General features: G+C 30.0%; 2 protein-coding genes across 2 annotated transcripts; both read left to right on the top strand.

Moving 5' to 3' along the window:
- The first annotated feature begins 8,149 nt into the window (after positions 1 to 8,149).
- Positions 8,150 to 18,091, top strand: LOC111289712 (AMSH-like ubiquitin thioesterase 1). Its single transcript, XM_022880967.2, has 14 exons — positions 8,150 to 8,477; positions 9,681 to 9,745; positions 9,855 to 9,930; positions 10,067 to 10,219; positions 10,407 to 10,501; positions 12,830 to 12,935; positions 13,015 to 13,061; positions 13,331 to 13,670; positions 13,842 to 13,931; positions 14,012 to 14,074; positions 14,209 to 14,283; positions 15,742 to 15,804; positions 17,454 to 17,506; positions 17,595 to 18,091. Exons 1-14 carry the CDS (start codon positions 8,364 to 8,366, stop codon positions 17,767 to 17,769), a joined length of 1,515 nt encoding a protein of 504 aa, XP_022736702.2. The 5' UTR covers positions 8,150 to 8,363; the 3' UTR covers positions 17,770 to 18,091.
- A 3,355-nt stretch (positions 18,092 to 21,446) lies between these two features.
- Positions 21,447 to 22,492, top strand: LOC111290730 (uncharacterized). Its single transcript, XM_022882176.2, has one exon. It carries the CDS (start codon positions 21,572 to 21,574, stop codon positions 22,343 to 22,345), a length of 774 nt encoding a protein of 257 aa, XP_022737911.2. The 5' UTR covers positions 21,447 to 21,571; the 3' UTR covers positions 22,346 to 22,492.
- Positions 22,493 to 24,178: the final 1,686 nt, after the last annotated feature.

Raw genomic sequence — 24,178 nt, 5'->3', positions numbered from 1 at the left:
TCAAAGAAGTTTCTAACCATATAAAATTCAAATATTAAAACTTTGTGAATTAATACAAAAAAATAAAACAAGTTCAATTTAGAAAACTTTGTTTTTGTAAAACAATTTTCTTAAGTTAATCTATTTCTCAAAACCAATATTATCAAAATTGTATTAAGTCTAAAATAAATAAGTTCACTTTAAAAACAACAATTGGACTTTCATTTAAGCTCAAATAAATAATATTTAAAGATAGTTTTAATTTGAGAAATAAGAAAACATAAAAAAGAGGTTTGTTTAAACTTTGAAAATCATATTGTTTATTTAATACCAAAATATAGAACTTAAGAACATGTACTAAATAAATCTTTTTCAAAATCTTGATCAAGTTTAACTTAATGTTTTGTTATTTCAAAATAAGGATCAATTCAAAACTAACAATTTTTTTTTTGTGAAAGATGAAAGAGATTTTTAACATTTCTTGGCTCTTTTTCATCTTTTGGGGTAATGAAGAATACTTCCCCTTCTATGTCAAGACGATGTCGAAGAATATTTTCATGATTATTTCACTTGACTTATGATTTTTAGGAACTAATTCACCAAATTCATAATCTTTAGTCATGTTTCCACTTAGATGAGATATTGTTGGTTCTTGATCAGAAACATGCATTAATTGATTTAGAACTAACAAATCATTTGCTTCCTTAATCTCATGAAGAGATATTTCCTGATTTATCTCACATCTCTTTAGAAATTCACTTTTTGAAAATGGCATCCTGAGATTCAAATTCAATTACACTCCCACTTGACCGTTCACCTATGAACATGTATCACTTTGAATGCTTGGAGTATCTTACAAATATACTTTTTTACCTCGAGGACCTAGCTTGCCATATGGATAAACAGTCTCATGTACATAAGCAGCACAAACCCAAGGTCTCAAATTACTAAGATCAGATTTTTTTCTAATCCATAATTCATAAATGGTGGATGTAATTGATTTAAAAGGTACTTTGTTGAATATATAGGCAGCAGTTAACAATTCATCACCCCAAAAGATGATTAGCAAATTTGCTTGAGCCATCGTAGACCTCACCATTTGTAGAAGAGTCTTATATCTTCTCTTCATAACACCATTTTATTGTGAAGTCCTAGGAATGGTCAATTGCCTATCAATACTCTTTTCATCACATAATTGTTTGAACTGATCGAATAAATACTCATGTTTTTAGTTTGTCCTTAATGTCTTAACGTTCCTATCTAATTGATTCTCTGCCAAAGTTACATACTTTCTAAAGCACTCTAATATTTCAAACTTGTGAGAAATCAAATAAACAAACTCAAAGTGTGTAAAATCATCGATGAATGTGATAAAATAATGATCTCTTCTCTATGACCTAACATTCATTGAGTCAAAAATGTCAGAATGTATTAACTATAATGGAACTTCAACTCTAGTTCCTTTACCAAATGGTTTTCTTATCATTTTTTTTTTTTTTGCTAGACAACTTTCACATAATGGTAAATTAGCTTTCTCAATAGGGCCTAGTAATCTTTTTTTTGCTAATCTATCCATTATTTGTTGACCTATATAGCCAAGTCTAGCATGCCAAATATTCATATCAATATTTGCATCAAAATCAATCATAAGAGGAAAACTTAAATTATTGTACAAAATAATATCCAATATAATAAAATTATTTGATAAATATTTAGATCCATAATAAGTTGTATCCAAATACAAATTCAATCCAATATTGTTAAAATTTAAAATAAATCTTAAACTAAGAAAAATAATGACAAAAACTATATTTCATCGAATATTGAAAGCAAAAAGTACATCATATAAGATAAAAGTTTTTTCACCATACATGTATAGCTTGCATGTGCCAATTCCCTTTACTTTAATCCGTGAATTATTTCTTACATAGATCCATTTTATTTCAGGTGAAATTTGAAATAAATTCATGAACGCATTCTTGCCTTGTTTTATATGGTCTATGGCCCTTGAGTCCATAATCCATAAAGGATGTGATTCAATCATTATAACAATACTATAAATAAACATAGTACTTTTAGCATTATATAAAAATTCTTTAAAGGTCTATACCTTTTTTGGCTCGTTACATTTACGAGTAAAGTGACCCCTTTTGCTACAGTTAAAGCATTTGACTCTCAGTTTGTTCTTCTTAGAATGAGCCTTGAGACTTTGTCTTTTGCCAGTTTGGCCATTTTTAGCCTTTTGGGAGATTTTTCCTTGTTCCCACTGTATGATCTACGTTTGAAGCCTAAAGCTTCTTTTGAATTGAATAATGCGTAAAGTATCAATAACAAGCTTTGATACTTCCATGTGATCTATCTCTAGTTGAAAATGATGGGAAACATGTTCAAAAGTCCTAATATTTTAATGTAAGTAAGGTACACTTTTATGTACTCCTAATTGTGTTGCAAAGAATGGATAATAGCTTGAATTTATTATTCATCTGTCAGAGAAAGGCTAACCTCCTTTAGCTTGCTTATCATGTTTGACATTTCTCTTATATTATATCTTATATTATGATTAGGTCACTTTTTGTATGTGTTAAACTTGATAGTGAGCTATCTCAGTTTGGTAACCGAAGTTGCACCAAACTTCAGGGCATTTCACATCTCTTTGGCTATTCCATGAGACTAGAACTTGCACACATTTTTCAATTTTACTAAGTAAAATAATGTGTGCAGCGGAGTTTTTCTTTTTCTAGGCCTTATAAGTCTCTCAGTCCCTCATGTGCTGGGATGTATTACTTTTCTCAATGTCATCAAGGACATTGTTTAGAACATTAAGAACCTCTTATTTTTTAAGTACATAGTAGATTTTTATACTCCAAATCTCATAATTATTTCTATTTAGCTTCTTACATTTGTTTAACTTAGCAACAATGTTGTTAGAAGTAGAAGCCATTTCAAAGTATAATTTTACATTCGAGAGACATATGTACTAATTAATGCCTAGCATTGCACACTTCTAATTTTGCCATAATATCAAAAATAAAATAATTACAATCATTCACATAAAAATGAAAGCACAAGGTCACTATGGTCGCAATTAAATTTTATTTTTTAAATGAGTTTAATTATCATAAATTTATTTCATTAAGCAAAATCAATCATTCTAGGATGGAACAAATTAATTATCTTAGAACTCCTATTAATCATAAGGTTACCAATATATAATCAATAATATATATATATATATATATATTGACTTCAAACAAGCAAGTCTCATAAAAACATAATTCAAATCTATAAACATGTTCATAATAAAAAATATATACATACTAAATGTTAACAAAACATATTCCTAATAATTTCGAATGACTTGTCTAAAAACAATGATATATTTTAAAAATTCCTTTGATAGTTTTGCATTCACATTGCCCATCCGTGGAGTTCCAAGAATTTTGTGTTTCTTATTACGGAGACTTAGGTAAACTGATAGGGCCACACTCCTCTTTATTACCATTCTCACTATTCCTTCACAAAACTTTTAATTAATGTTTCATACTTAGGATCACTTCTTAAAAACATCTAGATATCTTGAAGAAGATATTTTTTTTAGGAGTAAAAAATGTATCCATTAGCATTTCATATTTGATTTGGTAATTCCCAATGTACGTGCTGCCACACTAGATCAATTCTTGGATAATGTCATTGACCTTAATGATGTGCCTCTCAATATTATCATTTGGATTTATTCGATATTGCCTCAATTCCACCATTAATCTTATAACTATCAAAAAATTACACTAATGTCCTTAGAACGATGAGAGTCATCAAAAAAATAGTCATGATTTTCTGTAACATATGATAAAAAATCATAAATTCATGAGTCAACACAAGTCCAAAAAATGATTAAGACTCATACCAATCATTCTTGTGTGATCCAACATCCTAAAGTCAGTAAGAATAATTTCTTTTTAAAATTTACTTAAAACTAAAAAAAAAAAAATGGCAAAACATCAATGGCATTTCTTATTCCAAGAATCATCATAAACAACATTAATTATATCAAGAACACAAAAAATATGTCATCTTCGATGGATATTCACAAGGATGTAAGAACATATCATGTTTTTCGATTATGAAGAACATATGAACAAATCAAAAAATAAGCCAACTTGGCTTTCATAACAATGTAAAATAAATTCACTTACAAGATATATATATATACACACACACATGAACATAATCATATCTATTTGCTTGTTAAGCGAAAGTAAAAACCTGGCTTAAATTACTGGTTGTTGAACAAGATCACAATACGAAAATTTTTCGTTTTCATAGCGTATGTCCTTCACACCGATTGCAAGAATTTCCCATTGAGATTTATTCAAATACCTACTTGACTCTATTTTATTTTCCTTATTTTCTTCTCGTAAGAGATTTTTTTTTTCTTTTTTTTTAATGGTTGAATGCCATTTTTATATTTTTTAAATAATGATGGGCAGCAATTCATATTAATGCACATGGCAGTTCCACATTTTTATAAGAAAAACTATTTTTAAGGCAGTTGTTTTTATAACATGGGATTAAGCCCATTATAAACAGTTATGCTTACATATCCAGTCATTGATTATTAAAATTAAGAAGAACATATTAAATTATATTTTATTAAATTATATTTCAAAATGAAATCAAACCACATACTCTCAATAAAAAATGGATGTGCCTGATATTAGAAGCATTATAAAGACGAGTAATATCTTATGTCTAGAAATAAGTATGTTCAGTTAACTATAATTTTCAATCAAAGCAATGAACATTCAACTAATGCACAAATAAAACCTTTTCTAGCTTATAGTCACCTTACTTGTATATGACAAAATTAAGAGAGTTTCTCCTTCTTGTTTCATTAAGTGCTTGTAAAAGGGAATACATATTTAGAACCTAAAGCTAACAACACAGAGTATTGTGCACTGATATATGAAATGACAAGTGATAAAAACATCAAATTACTTCAAATGGTTTCTTAATTGAACATGGCTTTAGAAACATTGATTAAATTAATTTTATATAAGACTACAAACAAAAAAATATGAAATTAAAAGCATCAATTTTAGGATTTAAATTTTCAAATTGAAGGGAAATATAAAATGAAAGCTTATAGATTCGATAATTAAAACCATACTCCAATGGATGATTGTATTGGTAGAGGTATGCCAATTGATCGATAAACTCAAAGAAAGAAGACAAACAAATTCAATAATTAAAACAACAATATCAATTAAAATTGCAATCAAAGCAATTGAATTGGGTAAAACTCACAACTTTTCTTAGAGCTCAGGTGTGCCTTAGGAGTCATAATGGTATTGACGAGTAACTGAAAGGTGGAGATGACAATGTTGATTTGGAAAATGCCAGAAGCTATTACTTGGTGGCATCTTGCTTGCCGTTAATTAGGTTTTGCCCCCACACCAATGTCCATTTAACTTCCATATCTTAGAAGCTCATGATTGCTTACTATATTCTTTGTTATAAACCCTAATTTTGAGATAATTTTTTTTTTTTAGAAAAGGATTGGAAAAATGAAAAAACTAGCGAGAAGGTTAACTTTGACAGTTTGTGACAGAAAGAAAAAATTTTAGCATTTTTAAAAGAAACATAAATTATATATATAATAAGATTTTACATTAATAATGAGGGTTAACTTAGATACTCACAAATAACATTAATGAAGGTTATATATGATTCTCACAATAGAATGATATTTAGTGAGAGTTAAGGCATAGTTTTCACTAAAAAATATTCTTTTTACTACACAAAAGCTTTTAATGAAGATCAACATACAACCATCGCTAAAATTCTCACTAATACACATTTTTCTTATAGTGGTAGTAAAATATGTATATTTATTTTAGCATTTTTAAATAAAATAATATTTGATTTTTAATAATACTAAATACGATTTTTAATTTCTAATAATTAATAATTATAAAATAAAGTGATACTAAATCAAGAATAATAAGATTACCTTATTAATAAAATCACTTCAATGATTGCATTATCATGGTAATCTTAAAAATGATATCAAATACAAACCTTACTAAAATATACATTAGATTAATGAATTCTAGACATTCACATTTAAATTATTGATATTAACAAAAATTTTCCTTATCCTTTTATTTATTCTTAATCTCTTCCTTTTTTTCTTATTCTCTTACTTCATTTGTATCTCTCACTTGATTTCACATTTATAAAACTCATCAAATCTTCCATAACATAAGTAAAAAAAATCTAACAAGATTCATTATTTTGTCCATTTTTTATAGTTAAGTATTTGATAGATATTTTAAAGATTTATTTCACAACTATTTTGATTATTATTATTGATTTGGAGGATGTCATGAATCGTGTTATATATATTTGTTATTATTTATTTAAAATTTATTTATCAATAAAAAATATGTTTATTAGTATAAATAGTTAAGATTCTTTGAGTTTATTATTATCTAGTTTATCATTTTAAAATGATAAATATTTAATTGAATTAGGAAACTAGATAAAATTAGTCTATAAATTAATGTTAGAATTAAGTTTATAAGTGTGAAGAAGTCTTAATAAAAAATTCATAATTGGATTTCTCTCTAAATAACTCATTTTCTCCTTACAACATTTGATATCAGAATAGGTTGAGAAAAAAACAAACTCTTGTGTTATCTATAAACACATGTCTCTCTTTTTTTTCTAGTACACAACATTTGATATCAGAGTAGGTTAAGAAAGAACAAACTCTTAAAATTATCTATAAACACAACATGTTGCTTGGATCAAATGATTTCATATCAAGTAGAAGATGTCACAGATAAGATAGAGGAAATCTTGGAACCGTGTCAATTACAGCTGAGATTAAACAACTTCAATTGAGGTTGGACAATTTCAATAATTCAATAGATAAGTTTAAGAAAGTTTTGGTACCACCTCAATTGCAATTGATGCATAACAACTTTGAGATTGAGTTCAACACTTTCAACTTGGGTTTAATGAATCCAAAAACTTGCCACCATCTTAAGTTTATATTCAAAAAATTGCTTCAAAGAATGAAAAAATGTAAAAGCAATTTTTGTTTGGTGACATTTATTTTTTTTTGCAACACTTATCATCATATTTTGAAACAAAACAAAGAAGAAGAGTACAAGGACAAACAAATAATACTTTTTAAATTATGACTCTTGAAAGAAGGAAGAAGAGTATTGTGACAAGTGAATAGTAATTTTCAAGATTTAACTCTTGAGGACAAAGATTATTTAAGGAGAAATAATGTTATGTATATATATATATATATTTTACTTTAGTTATATCTTTATTTGTTATTATTGATTTAAAAATGTTTATCAATACAAGTAGTTAGGATTATTAAAGTTTATTATTATATAATTTTTTATTTAGAAATAATTGATATTTAATTGAATTAGGAAATGATAAAATTTGTTTATAAGTTGATATTAGAATTAAGTTTGTAAATGTAAAAAAATTTAAGTAAAAAACTCATAATTTGAGTTAAGCTTAACTAATTCTTTTCTCTCTTTTTTTTTGGTACAAATCAAATCAAGATAATGATTTAGGAACATTTGTTGAGTTACTTGTCACTTGATATTTGTAATATATCATGTGTTTTTATTCATCTTATCATTTTGGATTACATATGATATGATTTTATCGGTCACAAGTGTTACTTTACCTTTATCTATTATAAAGAATTAGCAAATGATCACTTTAATTAACACTTTGATATCTTTCAAATAACAAATTATAACATTTTGTAATTCAATTATCAAATTATTTGTTTTAAAAGTGAAATTATTAAATATTTATAATTATTATTTAGATAACATTATTAGTGTATTTAACTTTGTTCTTTGTTTTGTTAGTAAGAAAATAAAAAATATAAAACAAATAACAAAAAATAAAAAATAAAAGTAGCATCGAAGAAAATCAATTTACAAAAAATTTTACCAAAATAAAAAATTACAATAAACCTTTGAAAAAGACCTAAGGGATGAGTTCGACCCCATGTCTTTATCTTTTGTCCAATGGACAAATAGTAAATATGGTGTTACTCAGAAGTCGACAAGGGGTACTGAAACCCTGCAGCCAAACAGTATAAAATGTTGTAAAAATGTCGAAATATGAGTTTCCATAATTGCCCTTGCTAGATAGCAGAATGACTTTTCTCCTTTGTACTCTGTCCCTTCCTCACCTGATCCGCCGTTGACGACACCTCTCAAAGGTTCTGCATCTCCGAATTGATTAGCTGATTGGAATCAGCCGATCCGACGAACATTATTTTGCTAACAGAGAAGAAAAGTAAGAGAAAAAGGGGAAGAATTGAAGGAGAAGAAGGGATGAGGTCTTCGACGGAGAGGATAAACATAGCGACGAGTGCGCAAAGACTCGATGTTGATAATCGGATCTCCCTCCGGTATTACTACCGGATCGCCGACAATATTCTCAAACAGGTTTTTTTTAAAAAAAATTAAATTTTTATATTTTCCCGTTAAATTTGTTGTGTATATATATATATATATATATATTATATTATATTTTTGTGCTCTTTGTATCCCAAATTTTCGTATTTGATTAAAGCGACTTAAACCTTGTTTGGATGCTGCTTTTGTTACTTGCATATTTGCTATTTGCTTTTGCTTCCTAAATAGTTGCTAAAAATCAAAAGCAAATACGGGAAAGTAGAATCATAAATGATTTAAAAGAACAAATAACTAAAATGCAACGACAGTCTTAACGAAATTGTTTTAGTAAAATCGTGTTCTCTAGAAAGCTCCCTATGGCTGGTGCTGTTGCATTTTTGTTTTGCATTTGCTTTTGTATGCAAATGAATCTTTTGCTTTTTGTTTGCGGAGGCAAAAGGCTATTAGCAAAAGTAATAACCATACGAAGGGTTAAATTGTAGAAAGCTCAGATATGATGTAATTTTCAATTCGATGGAAAACTTGAAGTACCATAAATCTATAATTCTGTCATTGTTAAAAGATAATAGTAAGATGATATTAGTTCATTGTATACAATTGATGCTGATGTAACTAATTAATCTGGTGAAATTCTATTAGCCCTGGTTTTCAAAGTAAAGCTCAAGTAAGAATTTTCTTCTCATTTGGTTGTGAATTTGATGCTTAACTGAGAAATAGATATTTCATGACAAGTTTTTGTTGTTATTATTTATTAATAATGAAATGTTGGGCATGTCATTTCAAAGCTAAGAAAAGTCTCTAGGTTAGATCCTTTTTGTAGGTTATTGTTGGCAAAAAACAGGCAAGGAAGTCTCTGGAATGAAATGAGTTTTGAGAAAGCAGCAAAGCTTTTTATGTGTGACAAAAACTGTTAAATTATATTGGAAATTGAGAAATGAATTATTTTGAACTTGCTTGAAGGATTGTTTGTTTTTTGGATTTGGAGTGTCGAAGGTTTTATTGTGGTTTGTTCTTTAGGGTTTAATGCATAATAGTACTGTTTGGGTTAACAACTAAAGGTAATTGCTTATATTTTGTTAATTATTTGGCTAATCATGCTTTAATACCGAGCGTATTAATTTTATCCTGTTTCTCTAACTGCTCTACGTTTGTATGTTCTTTCTTAATATTGTAAATTATTAGCTTCTTGCTATAAATGATCTGGCTTTTTCTAATATACTCAATGCTCTCTAGGCTGACATCTTTCGAGCTGAGAAGAATATTATAGATCTATACATCATGCTTCTAAGGTTTTCAAGGTGAGAAAAGGACACTTCATTGTAGATTCTCGTGAAATTCTAGATATTCCATTAAAATGCATATAAAGTTACTTGTACCCTCACCTCACCGGCTCTTTTTCTCCTTTAGTTTGATTTCTGAAACAATACCATGCCATCGAGATTATGGAGTGTCTCTACAAAACCAAAAGGTCTACTTGAAAAAGGTAAATTCTTCTCTTCTTCTCTCTCTCTCTCTCTCTCTCTCTCTCTCTCTCTCTCTCTCTCTCTCCCCTGTCTTATGCATATCTGTTAAACTTTTAAAGATTTGATATGAAATTTGATTTCTAATTCTTGTTGTAGAGACTACTGAATGCCTTGAATGAGCTAGAAGATTTGAAGCCAGCAGTGCAACAAAAGATTGGTGAATTAAATAGAAGATATACTTATCAAAGTAATTCATTACAGCAACCTGCTATGAAAAACCAAAGTTTCACTTATTATGGTGTGACAAAGGTAGTGTCTGTGCATTTTAATTTCTGCTCATGAGCTGCTACTTTTATTTTTGCTTGACTGCCTTCTGATCATCATGTAGTATAGGCTGAGCTACTGTTCTTTTAGAATTCTAGCTAAACAATTCCTGATTTATTCGTTTACTATCGTGAATCAATTTGATTAAATGAGTTTTTTTGTTCATCTGCAGTCAGTTAGACCAGCTGCACGAGAATCTGGTAATTATGGCTCAAGACCTCAGCAATTTTCATATTACAAACCAGTGGAGGAGCAATTCAGGGGAATGTAAGTTGTTTTCTTAATTTTAAGTGTTTCCTAGTAATGTTGCATAGAGTTCAAAATAAGTAAAAATTTGTTTCAGCTCCTCAATAGGGTACAAAGTACATTGGTCTTTTTTTGTCTATTCCCCATCTTCTCACCAGCCTTTTAATGTTTAGCATCTGGATGCTACAATAGACAACACTAACCAAGCATATACTTTTGAATATGTGAACTCTTTTGTTCTGGGCAACTTAACAAAACTTGTGTTTAATGCCTTTTATACTTTTAATTTTTCATGTAGAAGTATTACTGCTATTCTATTTGGTGCAACTGTTACAATATTGACAACATGCTTGTTAACAAAATTTCGATTTATAAGATAAAAGTTACATGCATATTCTCAAATTTAAACAAGCTTTTACTAGTTGATTCTTGCTGAATCTATTTTTGTTCTATTCATGATAGAAAGTTTGCTAAGCTTGTATTTGCTATCTAGGTCTATATGTGGTTCTCCTTACGTTTTTAATAATGTAGTAGTTCTGATATTCTATATGTATACATGCACAGATATGTATGGCATTGTTTGATGCTAGATGCATCAAATGGAAACTTGAACATGAGGAAGTTATGATAATAGGATTCCTTGAAGCCTCATCGAATATGAAGAAAATGATGTTTGCTTAAGACTATGTTTGTTTCATGAAAATTAGTTTCTAGAGAATAGTTTTTGAAAAATGCTGATATTTTTCAAAAAGTAAAGATTTTCTGTTATTTAGATGAGTAAATTAAAAAAGTTTTCTGTTATTTGATTATTTTTTAGAAAAATTTACTTTTTTTTTTCAAATAATATTGATATAAATATTAAAATGTTAAAAATTGTTTATTATTAAAATATTAAAAATATTTATTATTAATATATTAACGTTTAAAATAAGTAATATTTAATAATATTATTAATTATCAAAATATTATATATATGTTAAAACACTTATGACAATAATATTTATTATTAAAATGTTAGTTATATTAATATTTTAAAATAATATTATTAAAACAATATTTCCATTAATATAAAATGTTAAAAATAGTTAAAGATATTTATACAATTAAAGTAGTATTATTTTATATTTAAAATATTTATTATTTAAACATAAAAGTATTATATATTTGTATTTTATTATTAAAATAGTATTTAAAAACATTTTTCATTAAAATATTAAAAATAATATATTTTAAAATTAAAAATATTAAGAAATGGTACAAATATTCAAAATTATTAAAATTTATTATTAAAATAATAATATTGTTATATTAATTAATATTCATTATTAAAATAATAAAAGTATTATTTACTATTGATTATTTATTATTAAAATACTAATATAATACTATTTATTATTTACATATTAAAAAATTTATGTTTAATATATTTAAAGAATTTTTATATTAATATATTAATATTGTAAATTAAAATTAAATAAAAATATTTTATTAATATGATAATATTATCAATCATGTCAAGTTAAGCTTGGGTCTAAAAAATCATGTCCAAAGTTTAGCTCTAGTTGAATAAAGCTCATGGCTTGACAATAGTCCTACTCATTTTAAAATGGGGATGACAATTTAAAGAAAAAATGACCTTATTTTTTGTTGATTACTAAGTCATTTTTCATTAACCAGTCAATTTTTTCCCAAGCAAACTTCAAAAAATGCAAAAATTATTTTCTGAAAATCAATTTCTACAAAACAAACTAAGCCTAATGTTGTGAACTGGATGTTAAAGGATGAAAGATATAACCAGAGGTAGTATATTCCCCCCTACTTGTGTATGAACCTAATTGTGTCTTTTCAGTGCTTAATCTATGTAAGCATTAAACCAAATCTATGTTTGTGGAGTAGGCTCTGAACTTAAAAAAAAAAAAAAAAGACAAAACACACATGCATCTAGAAAAAAGGGTATGTGTATGAATTATAAAGATTTCTTTGACTTTGAAGGGGCCATATTAATCTCATTTTTATAATTGTGTGAAATATAAAAGATTGCTTTGAATTTGAAAGGGACATACTAATTACATAGTCTGTTTTATGGTGAAAGTTTTGGGTAAATAACACATTAATGCCTTGTAATTAGTTTTTCCTTTGGCATTTTATTCTATTTTTTAGTTGATATTAAACTTACAGAGATGCTTGCTGTGTTTTGCTTCACAAATGTTGTAGTCTGTACTGTTCAAATTTTGCTAGCTTTGCCTTTTTTGTGTTTTAGGTATTGAATCTGAAGTTTACCTCCAGATTTCAGTGCATGTTGGAATGGAAAAGTGTGTTTGATGACCCTTGCTTTCTTTCTTCTTTTAGGTCATTAAATCTGCTGTGTCCAAAGGAGGAAACCCTCTCCAAACATTCTATTTTGGGTCCTAATGGGCTTTTTGGGCAGTGGCAGCCACCTAGGACTGATAAAAGGGTATGATGATGTCTACCTAATTCTCTGGTCCTCGCTAAGAAACTTCCCTTATATATATTTTATTTTTTTCTCACTGCAGGTACAATATCCAAGTGACATTGACATGACTCCAGTTGAATTCCCAAGGTCAGCCCCTTGGTTTCAGGAAGACTTAGTTCCTACTTCTTGTTGATCTCAAGTTACATTGGTTGATGTTAGAGGAACATAAGATAATTTCTGGGAGGCATTAAAGGATTATCTTATAGAAACATATTGCTTTAGAAGTAAATTTTGAAACTTTGAAGTAATCCATGCATGATGCTAATGTCTGTTTAGTTATTTATTTATTTTGATTGTTTTGGAGAAGTTTATGGTTTGAATAACGTGTCTATCTGATGGCATTTTTGTGTAAACAGTTTGCCGCAGCCTAGAGAAAATGTACTTCCAGGGAAGAATGATAATAGCAACTCAGAACCTGAAGCATCAAGCATGGAATCAACTCTTACTGTTGATAATTGTGAGAACAGTCAAAAGTATCCCATGAATGAACCTTGTGCGATGATTTCTTTTGAAGAATCAGAAACCACCCCTGTTCATATAAATATTACCAGACAGCCATCTCCTCCACCTGTACTTGCAGAAGTACAGGATTTGATTCATGCTATGTCTCCCCAGGTCACTGAGACAGATTGTAGAATAGAGAATCCCTCTGCAGATGGTCTTGTTCATTCTGAATCTCCTCTACAGTTGCACATTGTAAGTTTCTTGTCATTTTCCTTTTTATGTTTATTTTGAGTTGTCTTCATCAAGATTCAAGCTTCTTGGAATTGACAATGCAATAATTTGGTTGTTCTAATGAAAGATCTTTTAGTGATTATTATCCTCAAGATCCGCTAATTGTCTTGACTTGGCTTTTGTATGTTCCAGGCAACAACAATGATGGAAAGCTTCATGAAGCTGGCTAAATCAAATACTGATAAGAATTTAGAAACTTGTGGTGTCTTGGCAGGTTCGCTTGTAAGTACTGATGCCTTAAGGTCTTTGCTTAGTCTTGACACAATGCTAAACTAAAGTTTTAATTTGATACTGTTCTGCAGAAAAATAGAAAGTTCTATGTTACAGCTCTTATTATCCCAAAGCAGGAGTCAACATCCGACTCGGTATGGCTGTCTCATTGTGGATTTACCATATCTAACTTTAATTCTCTTTCATCAATCAAATTTCTCTTTTTTGTTTTACTGCTCTTATAGTGGGTTATGTGATTCCTTTTATTATATTTTTTTCTTTTTATTAGTGCCAAACGACAAATGAGGAGGAAATATTTGAAGTACAGGATAAGAAATCTCTCTTCCCCCTGGGGTGGATTCATGTAAGTTTTTTATGGTCTGCTCTCTTGACCTTATACTTAAACTTCTGCTCGGTTACAAATTTATTTTGCCTTCCTTAATGGTAACTTAAACAAAAATTTCAAACTCATTTAATAAACAAGTTGAGCTGGAATATAGGTGAGTGCAGTACATTTATGTTCATGAACGAACACGATAACCTGTTTAGAAAAGGCTTGATAAAACCTTGTTTTTTTTTCCCTAAGTTCTCTATTTTCAGAAGATATTTATGTTTGTGAAAGTAAGAGTAGCATAGATTAAAAGTCATGCGTAATTTTAAAAAATATATATTTGTGCAAAAAGATTTTTCATGTGCCTATAAATGAGCACTTAAGGAGGACCAGTCTCCATAAATAAGCCCCTCCCCTAGTGTTTTCTCCTTTGAATTGAAGCAATCCTGCACGTGTAGGATTGCATAAGTGAAGGGCCATTGTAGCCATGGTGATTTGAAGCCTGCAGAGAAGGTTTAGTCTAGCCCTTTATTCGTAGTCAAGAAGTAGAAATAGATAAAGTCAACCAAGCCCAACTGAAACAACGTTTTTAAAGCTCACATTGAGCTTTGTATGTTTTCAAGTGCAATTAAAGTTAGCTGAGCTAAGCCTCAACAAAAGGCTCAGCTTTCCTGAACTGCCCATTCAACTTGGCATGTTTGCACCCTTATTTTTGGTATAAGAAACCTTCACTCGCAATTGAGGTATTTGCTATTTAGTTCCTGTATGCTAAGTTACTGATTTGCTACCCTATGTGGCATTGAAGTCTTTGCATGGGGCTTAAGGCAGCATATCGCAGGGGATTTGGGGTGGGAACAACGCTTCAGTTAGAAGTTTGTGGGAAGCTGAAATCAATCTCATATTTAAAGGGTAATAATGTATTAAGCTGAATGTTTAAATAGGAAGGCAACTACAAAATAGACACTTTGGAGTGTTCAAGTTCTAAATGCTCATGCAACTGTTAAAAAAGGAAAAATGACACAAAAACTGATAATAGTTAAGTCTATATTTGCCTGTTTTGTGCACGACCATCTGAGGCGTACTTTGGGTATCCTTCCATTTGTACTGTGGAAGCCAAAAGAAGAAAGGGGTGTTAGGTACATTAGAGGAGCTTACATAGCTCCATTATGTCTTCTTACTCTGTCATATGTGTATGAACAGAACAAATATCTTCTCCATGTTTGCCATTGTATGAGGGAAGGGGGGAGTAAACAAATGAAATCTATCTTTATTTCCAAGTCTATTAATGAAGATCTTATGTCATAGGTGTATAGGACACTAATACCATGCAACATATATCTCTAGGTAGTTGTCAGATCTGTTACATTTTTTAAATTGACATTTGCAAGTCTAATAGCATATTTTTTTGATAATATCCTTTTAATCTTTGAGGGGATAGGTGTATCATAGTCTTTATTTTGACCAACTAATTAACTATGTTTTAATTCCCAGACGCATCCTACGCAATCATGTTTCATGTCATCAATTGATCTTCATACTCACTACTCATACCAGGTATGTACCTCTTTGTATCATTATAAGAATAGTGCCTGCTAGAGATTGATTGATTTGTAAATATTTTTATTAGTTATTTCATTTAGGTTGTTTCTAATGTCATTTTGGTCATTAATTTAAATAATGTCATTTTGCATTTATCTGGACGTATACAGTGTTTGGCACAAGAAACTGTTAGGGATGGAAAGTAATTAGTGTAAGGTGTATAGGACTGGCTGGGTAGAGTAAGGTGAAAATGATGTCCTCCTTTTAGGTATCTCTGTGTTCTTGTCTTTTAACATTCTTCTTTTCATGGTTTCCCAATCTCTTTTTAGAACTGAAAACTGCACATCTGTCCTTCTGAGCATTATTTGGTTAAAAAAAAAAAGAAAAAGTGTAAAAAAAAGTCTTTAAATAAAACTTTAATAATCATTTAAGCCTATGACATTTTATTGCAATCAATCAAGCTCTGAATTTTCTATTTCGGATTAGTTGAACTCTTAAACTTTTATTTTCACCCAATTGAGTCCTCAAACATTTATTTTACCCTAATTGAGCCCTTGATTATATGGAAATGGATGTTGACAGTTAACCAGTTTTCGTCTAATAAGGGCTCAATTGGTGAAAATAGATGTTTGAGAACTTAATTGATTGCAATAAAACGATAGAAACTTGGATAATTATTTAATTTTTGTTTGAGAGATTTTTTTTTTGCCCTTTAGCTAAAAAACCCAAACTGACTCATTTAGTTTGAAAGCTAAAAAATTTCAGTCTGGTTTCAAAACCAAACTGAATCAAAGTTTTGGTTTTAGTTTGGTTTTGTATTATTTTGAAACCAATCCAAACCAATTAAAAATAAATAATGTAATGATATTTATATTTAAATAAATATTTTATTATTTTATTGGTATAAGTTTTTTTATATATTAATAGTTTTATCTAATATATGTATAAACTGTTTAATTTAGGTTTTCTTTGAAAAGTTAATCATATGCATCACTACCTCTAAGGCTCTAACTTTAAACTTCTTTTCTCTCCAAAATCAACATCCCTGCATTATATCATTTTTTCTCAAAATAAATGATGAAGTTGCATTTGTCTCTTTTTGTGTATGGTTCAATTCCATAGTCATTTTATTTATTCATAGTTGGTTTTTTTCCAATCTAAACCCATGAGAAAAATCTAATTAAAAGGATGAGATTCCTTATTTATGATACACTTTTTAAAGTTTAGGAATAATTTTTTTTTCATTTTATAATTTACATTGTTGGAAGGTCAAAACAAACCGTTTCTATTGTAATTTGGATTGGTTTGGATTCAAAAGCTAAAAAACCAAAATATTTTGGTTTTGTGCGGTTTTCCCTTATAACCTATCCGATCCAATTCTATCTATCCTCATCCCTAGTTTCCTTGTGGTATTCTGCTTGTGAAATTGGAAGAGACTCTAGTACTCTATAAAACCACATTACTCCTCAATTTGGGGTTGTAAGATGTTGGCAGGAGTTACTTCGAGCATGCTAATCTGAAAATCCCATGCTTTCTTGTGTTCTACTTTCTCTTAGTAACTCTAGATCCACATTTTTGCCCTTTGCAGTACAGAAGCCAATATGTTTATGCGTTTTTTTTCTATCGTTCTTTAACGCGACTGAAATGATTATTTGTGCATCTAGATTATGTTGCCAGAAGCCGTTGCAATAGTAATGGCGCCAAGAGATACTTCCAGGTGAGAAGCATATTATAATGATTGATTAATTTTTGATTCCTTGCTATATATTTAATCACTGTTACCTTTCCATCCCATCTGAGAGCAGAAAACATGGCATTTTTCGATTGACAACTCCCGGTGGCATGTCTGTCATCAGACAGTGCCAGCAACGGGGCTTTCATCCACACGATCAACCTCCTGATGGGGGCCCCATTTACAATTCCTGTACAGATGTGTATATGAATCCCAATCTGAACTTTGATGTTATCGATCTTCGATGATCACAATCATAGCATCTAGATGAACATGTTTTGGAAATGCAATGCTTGATTTTACCATGCGCATATTGTTAACCAAATTTGCAATTAGAGTTGCACCAAGTATAAAAAATTCCTGCTTGTATAAGGGGAAAGGGACTGTTGAAAAACAGACTGTATGCTAATACTATTTGTATGTTTAGGAATTATGGAACTAGAAACTTGAATTTGAAAAAAGGAAAAAAAGATCAGGAGGCTTTGGATTCTATTCTTTACGTATTGAACAAGAGAGGTTCTGATTCATTTTAAGTTGAATTGGAGTGTATGAAACCCTAATTTTTCCTTGGATGTACTTTTCTAATTTTATTGCTGACTAGATTTATCAATTCTTATATTTGTATTATATTTGTTTTATATAAAATATTGAAATTATAACATCATAATACATTTTTTGTTTTAGTCAAATTTATATGAATTTTGTTCAAATTTTAAATTGTATCGTATGCATAGTTCTTTTTGTATTAGTTTTCGTGTTTTGTGTTTAAAATTGACAACAAGAAGCTATTATCCAAGGAATTTTGAAGAGAGAAGCTGAAAGGAAGGAGGCAAAGCTGTATGTGCCGGCAAGCGAAAAAGATGAAAAACAATAGCAAGACTGAAATGAGGTACCAAGTTTTCTCAAATTGCAAAGGAAAAAAGCAAAAGCAAAAGCAAATCAAAAGCAAAACTACCATCTGTGAGAAGATGTCAACCTTGTTTGGTGGTGCTTTGGAAATACGTTTGTTTAGCTTTTCTCATGCGGCTATAATCTTTTTGGATTCCAGGGCATGGCAAGAAAGTAGAATTGGTCCCTTCTCTGAGTTTTCTACAGGAGACTTGGAAAACACTTTATTAACATCTTTTGCCGCAGATAAGAAAAGCCACGCTTTGATTCCCACTGAATCAAATAAAGACTTCCATCAGATATCTCCTCTTTTCTTGCCTTTGCCAACTCTCTCATCCTTCAACGGTGGAGCAAAGCATCTTAAGCTTGCACTATCAGTATCACTAAGAACCATCCCACAAACTTATGGGATCTCTCTTTAAATAGGAATGATGATGGTGGTGGGCTTTAAGTTTATCCCCACCGAAGAACCAACATCAAATTGACACCGTCGATCACACAAAAATCAATCAGTTCTTCTCTGGTTCTGATCAAACAAGTAACAAGTTCATTCACTTTTTTATTCCTTGGTAGAGAATATCACGAGGTTAGTGGGCCCAACTATATTTCACTAGAATCAGATCATCTTTTTGAAAGCACAAGGCATCGTCTCAGACACTTTAGTGTTATTATATTGGGGTTAGAGTGGGGAAATGTTCAAAAAATATTCCGAATTTCAATGATTTATTTATCCAGTAATATTCAAGGATAGAAGGTGGATGGCATGGCATGTCCTCAAAATCGAGTGCAAACCGAACATCTTTGTCAAAAGTGTTTTCCAACTAACCCCAATTTTATCTTTCATCAATTCTTAACAACAAAGAGGGACCCTATGACAATTTGGTGCTCTTAAATTAATACTTCAATTGTATCAAATCTAATATAGATATTGCAAATGATCTTTGTTCAACTGAGCAGTTCTCCATAACCCCAAAGAAGTAAATCAATTGGAGCTGTTTCATTTAGTATTCTGAAATGAATTTGGAATTTGGCATGAATTATAACAAATTTAATAATATGATTAAATTAGCGGATTTGTATCATATTATTATTATTATTATTGATTTTAAGTATATGTGGACTTGCATGCCAAGTGGAAGGTGTGTTTGTAAATTTCTGCTCATTCACAGTAGATTGAGTCGGTAGGTGAGTGGTTTCTTTCGATTGATGCAACATTTTTATGCCGATGTCTGTTCTTCAATGATTGAGTTTTTTTTTTAATCATGAAGATAATTATTAATTTGGGATGTTATTTTTGGCGTTTTCTTTTAGCTAAATCACTTATTTGCAGAATGTACTTTCGACAAATGGAGTGGCTTTCAAGCTCTCAAAAGCACAGTAACTCTCATTTCTTAAGGCAGACATACAATTGCTATTAATGTATCCAAAGAGAGATCATGAAGATGAAATGATAGAGTTTTAGACTCAAAGACACATTAATTTGATGAATCAAGTAAGCTTGACATTATGCTGTTTCTGTCACTTTATTATGGCGAGTTCTAGGGATGAAAACCGACGGCAAATGAAAATTGAGGAATTAGGCTCCAAGTAGAGTGGCCAAGGGATGAGAAAGCATGCATGAATTTTTATCTTGAAACCTAACCTATGAATTGAAAGAAACAAAATTAGATGGATAACACAAAAATCAAAATAATCTTGTTTGTACAAAGTGAAAGCATCAAGGTTTTTATGAAAATTGATTAGATGGATACCACATTTTTGTAGCACTCGCCTATGAGAATTCTTCATCCTTTAACACAAGCACAATGAACTTGATTACATCTTTGTTTTTCCTTTCTCTTTAATACTCAAATTGTTTTCATTCGCTTCCTAAAATGGTTAGGATGATTAAATGATTAGTATCTTGTATTAGACCACACTGATATGCTCCAAACTCCATATATGTATAGGATTCATTGCTCTAATTATTACAAGGAAAATCCAGAAGCTTAACCTCTTCGTTTAAAATGAAAAATGGTGAGCCAGATAGGCAAAATATATATGTTGAAAATTTGGTTCCTCTTTCTTTACCTTAGCTTGAACTTTAACCCAAGGCCAAAGGTAAAAGATCAATGTCAAAATGTGATGTCTTGGATTCGTCAGTGTCATTGGAAGGAATTGAGGTGAAAAAACACAATCAAATCTTAAAATTCAGCACCGAAAGGTGAAAATTTTGATTTAAAAAAGGATCAGCTACCTAAAAGTTTCAAATGTTTTAAGTGGATGGCATGATCAACTGTTCAAATTAGACACGGCATGGCATGGAAGAATGGTTCTTCAGCCATGTTATTTATTTATTTAGAGAATTTATTTATATAAAGAAAGAAATGGTTACATTGGTAGTTGAGAAGCCAACCCAAAAAGTCAAGTATATGTTGAGAAAGATTCACTTTTCTTGTTTTTTAGTCCATTGAAAAAGAGAATAACTTGTTGCATTATGTTCTCAAATTCTCAAGAAAAAAAGAAAATTGAAATGGCGATGGATTGGCAGCTATCTTTTTTCTTCTATTTTCATGACAATGTTTATGAATCCTATTTTTAAGTCCAAAATTCGCTCCCACTGTTCCCATCATCTGCGCCGTGTTACGATTTCTTTCAAAGGGTAATTTTCTTTTTGTCAAACAATTCTTTCTCAAATCCTTTTGCACTGTTTTTTTCTTTGCCCATGTTAAACTTCTGGCTTTTCATTTTTCTCTTCTCCTATTGTTCTCGAAAGCCTCTCTGCCGCTTTTCTTAGTCTTTGCCTTTGTTTGCCTGTTTTCTGTCTTTTCTCTAACAAAGCCACACAAGTTTTCCTCTGCAGAGAATATGAACATTCTGTCTCTGATCACCGAATTCTATTAGAATATTTGCATCCATAAATCTTGGGAAAAAGCTGCCGGTCTTTCGTCCTTTATATTCCTCGCAAGCCACGAAATTCTAGTAATGTTCCCTTTTTGACTTCTTGTAGTTCTATGAATCTGTGTCAATGTTTAAGACTTAAGTTCTTCTCCTTAACTTGTCCATAATTCACATTCTTCAATTGCTCCAAGTCCTCCAAAATCCTCTTGATAAACAATTTACATATATATATATATATATATATGTTTGATCTCTTATCGAGAACGTGAAACAGAAATTGTTATGATCATTATGTGCTCGGAAACAAGTCCTCGGGTATCATTTTCACATGATCTAGGCGAAGCAGATTTACCAATCGAACTCAATGAATCGCGAAGGGATACAATGCTTTTGGAGTCATGTTCTGATTTTGAGTTCAACTTTTGCAGCAGCAGCTTTGAGCAAGAATCTTCTTCAGCAGATGAGTTATTTGCAAATGGAATGATAGTTCCGGTCCGGCATCATGAGAAGCGACAAGTCCAAAAATGTGAAGTCCCTGCTTTTGTTTCATTTCCTCCCCGTCCTAAATTATCAACAGCTGAGGATTCGAAGAAAGAGAGCACGAGGCAGATCATGCCTGTGAAGGCTGGTTTGGAAGAAAAGCCACAGTCCAAGTCTTTTTGGGGTTTCAAGAGAAGTAGCAGTCTCAACTGTGATATTAAAAAGAGCTTAATTTTCTCGTTACCACTTCTTTCCAGAAGCAATTCAACTGGTTCAGTTCTAAATCCTAAACGTTCATCAATAAAGGATAGTAACAAGCATATTTCACAAAAGTTTTCATCCATATCAATGACAAAGTCATCATCACCATCATCATCATCATCTTCATGTTGCAATGCTTATCAGTTTCCACAGAAGCCTCCTTTGAAGAAAAACCATGGGAATGCTTATGGTAATGGTGTTCGAATTAGTCCTGTCTTGAACGTGCCAACTCCTTGCATATCTAAAGGAACTGCAAACATCTTCGGTTTAGGTTCTTTCTTACGCAATGGGAAAGATAAGAAGAGCAGGAAATGAATTTTCAGTCAATAAATTCCTATCATCATTATTGAGATAATGTTGATTCCTTTGCTGATCCAAGTCATGCGAGTGAAACGACTTGGTAGATTTTATCAGACGATTATCTATCTAAAGAGAGCTTAGTTTTACAGGACATATCTTATGATCATTAAAAATAAAAAAGAGAGGGTTGGAGTAAAGATTTTGGGATGTATGTTCATGCACATCTTGAATATGTCACAAGCATAGTATAGGAGACAGAAAAACAGGTACCATTCTCTCATGGTTTGTCGGATTCTATTCATCTCTGTCTCTTTTGGTTATTTAAAAGAAGCTTTTGGCCATAGCCTTGCCTTTATGTTGATAAATAGGTGATTTGGTTGTTTATCTTTTATGAAAGATTTGTTTTGTTTTTCCCTTGAGAGAAATTAAGACGAATGCAAATGGTTTTAAACAAAAACAAATGTTTATCTTGTTTGTATTAGATTCAGCTATACTTAAAATCTAATCACGGACCATTTTTGTTGGGTGCCTTGGCCCCTGTCCCTTTTTCTCTCCGCGATTTGCCCGCCTGCAACTTCCACCGAAAGCATTTGTTTGGCAAATTGTAAGATTCAGGAACAAAGGCTTTTTACCATACAGTAATGATATCTTTGCTGGGGGGCACAACCCTCTTTCTCTTCCATCATGTTGAATCACAGAATTATTTATCTGGGAAAAACTCTACTTCTATGTTCAGAAGCTGAAAATAACATATAAATTGTAAATATGTTGGAGAATAGCTTTTGTTGAAATCAGAGTGACATTTGAAATAGTAATTTGACAGTTAGTTTGGAATTACATGTCTTTAATAGGAGCTTGATGAACATTATTGGCATTTAGAGGCAAAAAGGCAAATGTTTAGGCAAAAATCTATGAAACAGTCAATCACATTTTGTAACCTTCTAAAATAAGTTTTGGAGAGCTTTTAACAGCAAAAGTTAAAATGTTATTATTTATGAGAACTGATACCGCTATTCCAATTGTGTCGAATTAGAATTTAAGATTTCATTTTAGAATTTTTAATTTGTTCAAATATGGATACGAGGGATTAATTTTCTTTGGTAAGAGAAGGCTATTTTTTTTTTTTTTAATTGTACAAGAAGTACCATGGTCTATGACTAAAATCGAAATTTCTTTTCAAATTCCACCTCAGTTTTACCACTACAAGTAAATCAGGTGATTAGATTTTCTTTCATTGCGTAATTGAAAATCACATTAACAAAAACGAGTGCAAAATAAATAAAAAAATTGTCATGTCAATGTTTTGAATTATATAAAAGAAAATATCGAAACATGTTTTACTTTTACCTCATATCAAAATCCAACAAATTGAAAATTTTATTTTCAATTAAAGATGAAATACATGTCATTATCAAATGATAAGAGTGTAGTTCACGTGAATGTTTTTCCTATGCTTTAAAAGTGGCTAAAAAAGGTGTTTATTCTATTAATATGATTAAATTTGAATCATATTATTTGAAATCAAATTAATTAAATTAAATTATTTTTATTTTGGTCAAATTATGCTAAAATTTTTGTAATTTGTTAAATTTTAAAATTTAGTTTCTATGTTATAATTTATACAAAATTTATTCTCATACTATTTTGATTTATTAATTTTAATGTAATCATTAACTCTATTAAATTTTTACCGTTAAAAATATTAATATAACTATTGACTTGATATGTAGGTATTAATTTTGTTGATGTGACACTAACTTTACTAATATTGTAACTTTGATAAATAAAATCAGTTATCAAATTATACAAACGATCCCTATATTTCATGAAATTTAAACTTTAATTCTT

This window comes from Durio zibethinus, chromosome 11 (genome assembly GCF_047325235.1).
Source record: "Durio zibethinus cultivar Kanyao isolate XHJ-2024 chromosome 11, ASM4732523v1, whole genome shotgun sequence".
NCBI classification, from domain to species: domain Eukaryota; kingdom Viridiplantae; phylum Streptophyta; class Magnoliopsida; order Malvales; family Malvaceae; genus Durio; species Durio zibethinus.
The sequence above is the reverse complement of the archived record's forward strand: the minus strand, read 5'-3'. Positions and strand labels throughout refer to the sequence as shown.

What these genes read in the sequence shown, in the direction of transcription:
- LOC111289712 (XM_022880967.2), top strand. Translation starts at nt 8,364, where the DNA reads ATGAGGTCTTCGACGGAGAGGATAAACATAGCGACGAGTGCGCAAAGA. An exon ending in GAGGAGCAATTCAGGGGAAT is followed by an intron (nt 10,502 to 12,829) that starts GTAAGTTGTTTT and finishes TTCTTCTTTTAG; the next exon opens with GTCATTAAATCTGCTGTGTC. An exon ending in GCGCCAAGAGATACTTCCAG is followed by an intron (nt 17,507 to 17,594) that starts GTGAGAAGCATA and finishes ATCTGAGAGCAG; the next exon opens with AAAACATGGCATTTTTCGAT.
- LOC111290730 (XM_022882176.2), top strand. Translation starts at nt 21,572, where the DNA reads ATGATCATTATGTGCTCGGAAACAAGTCCTCGGGTATCATTTTCACAT.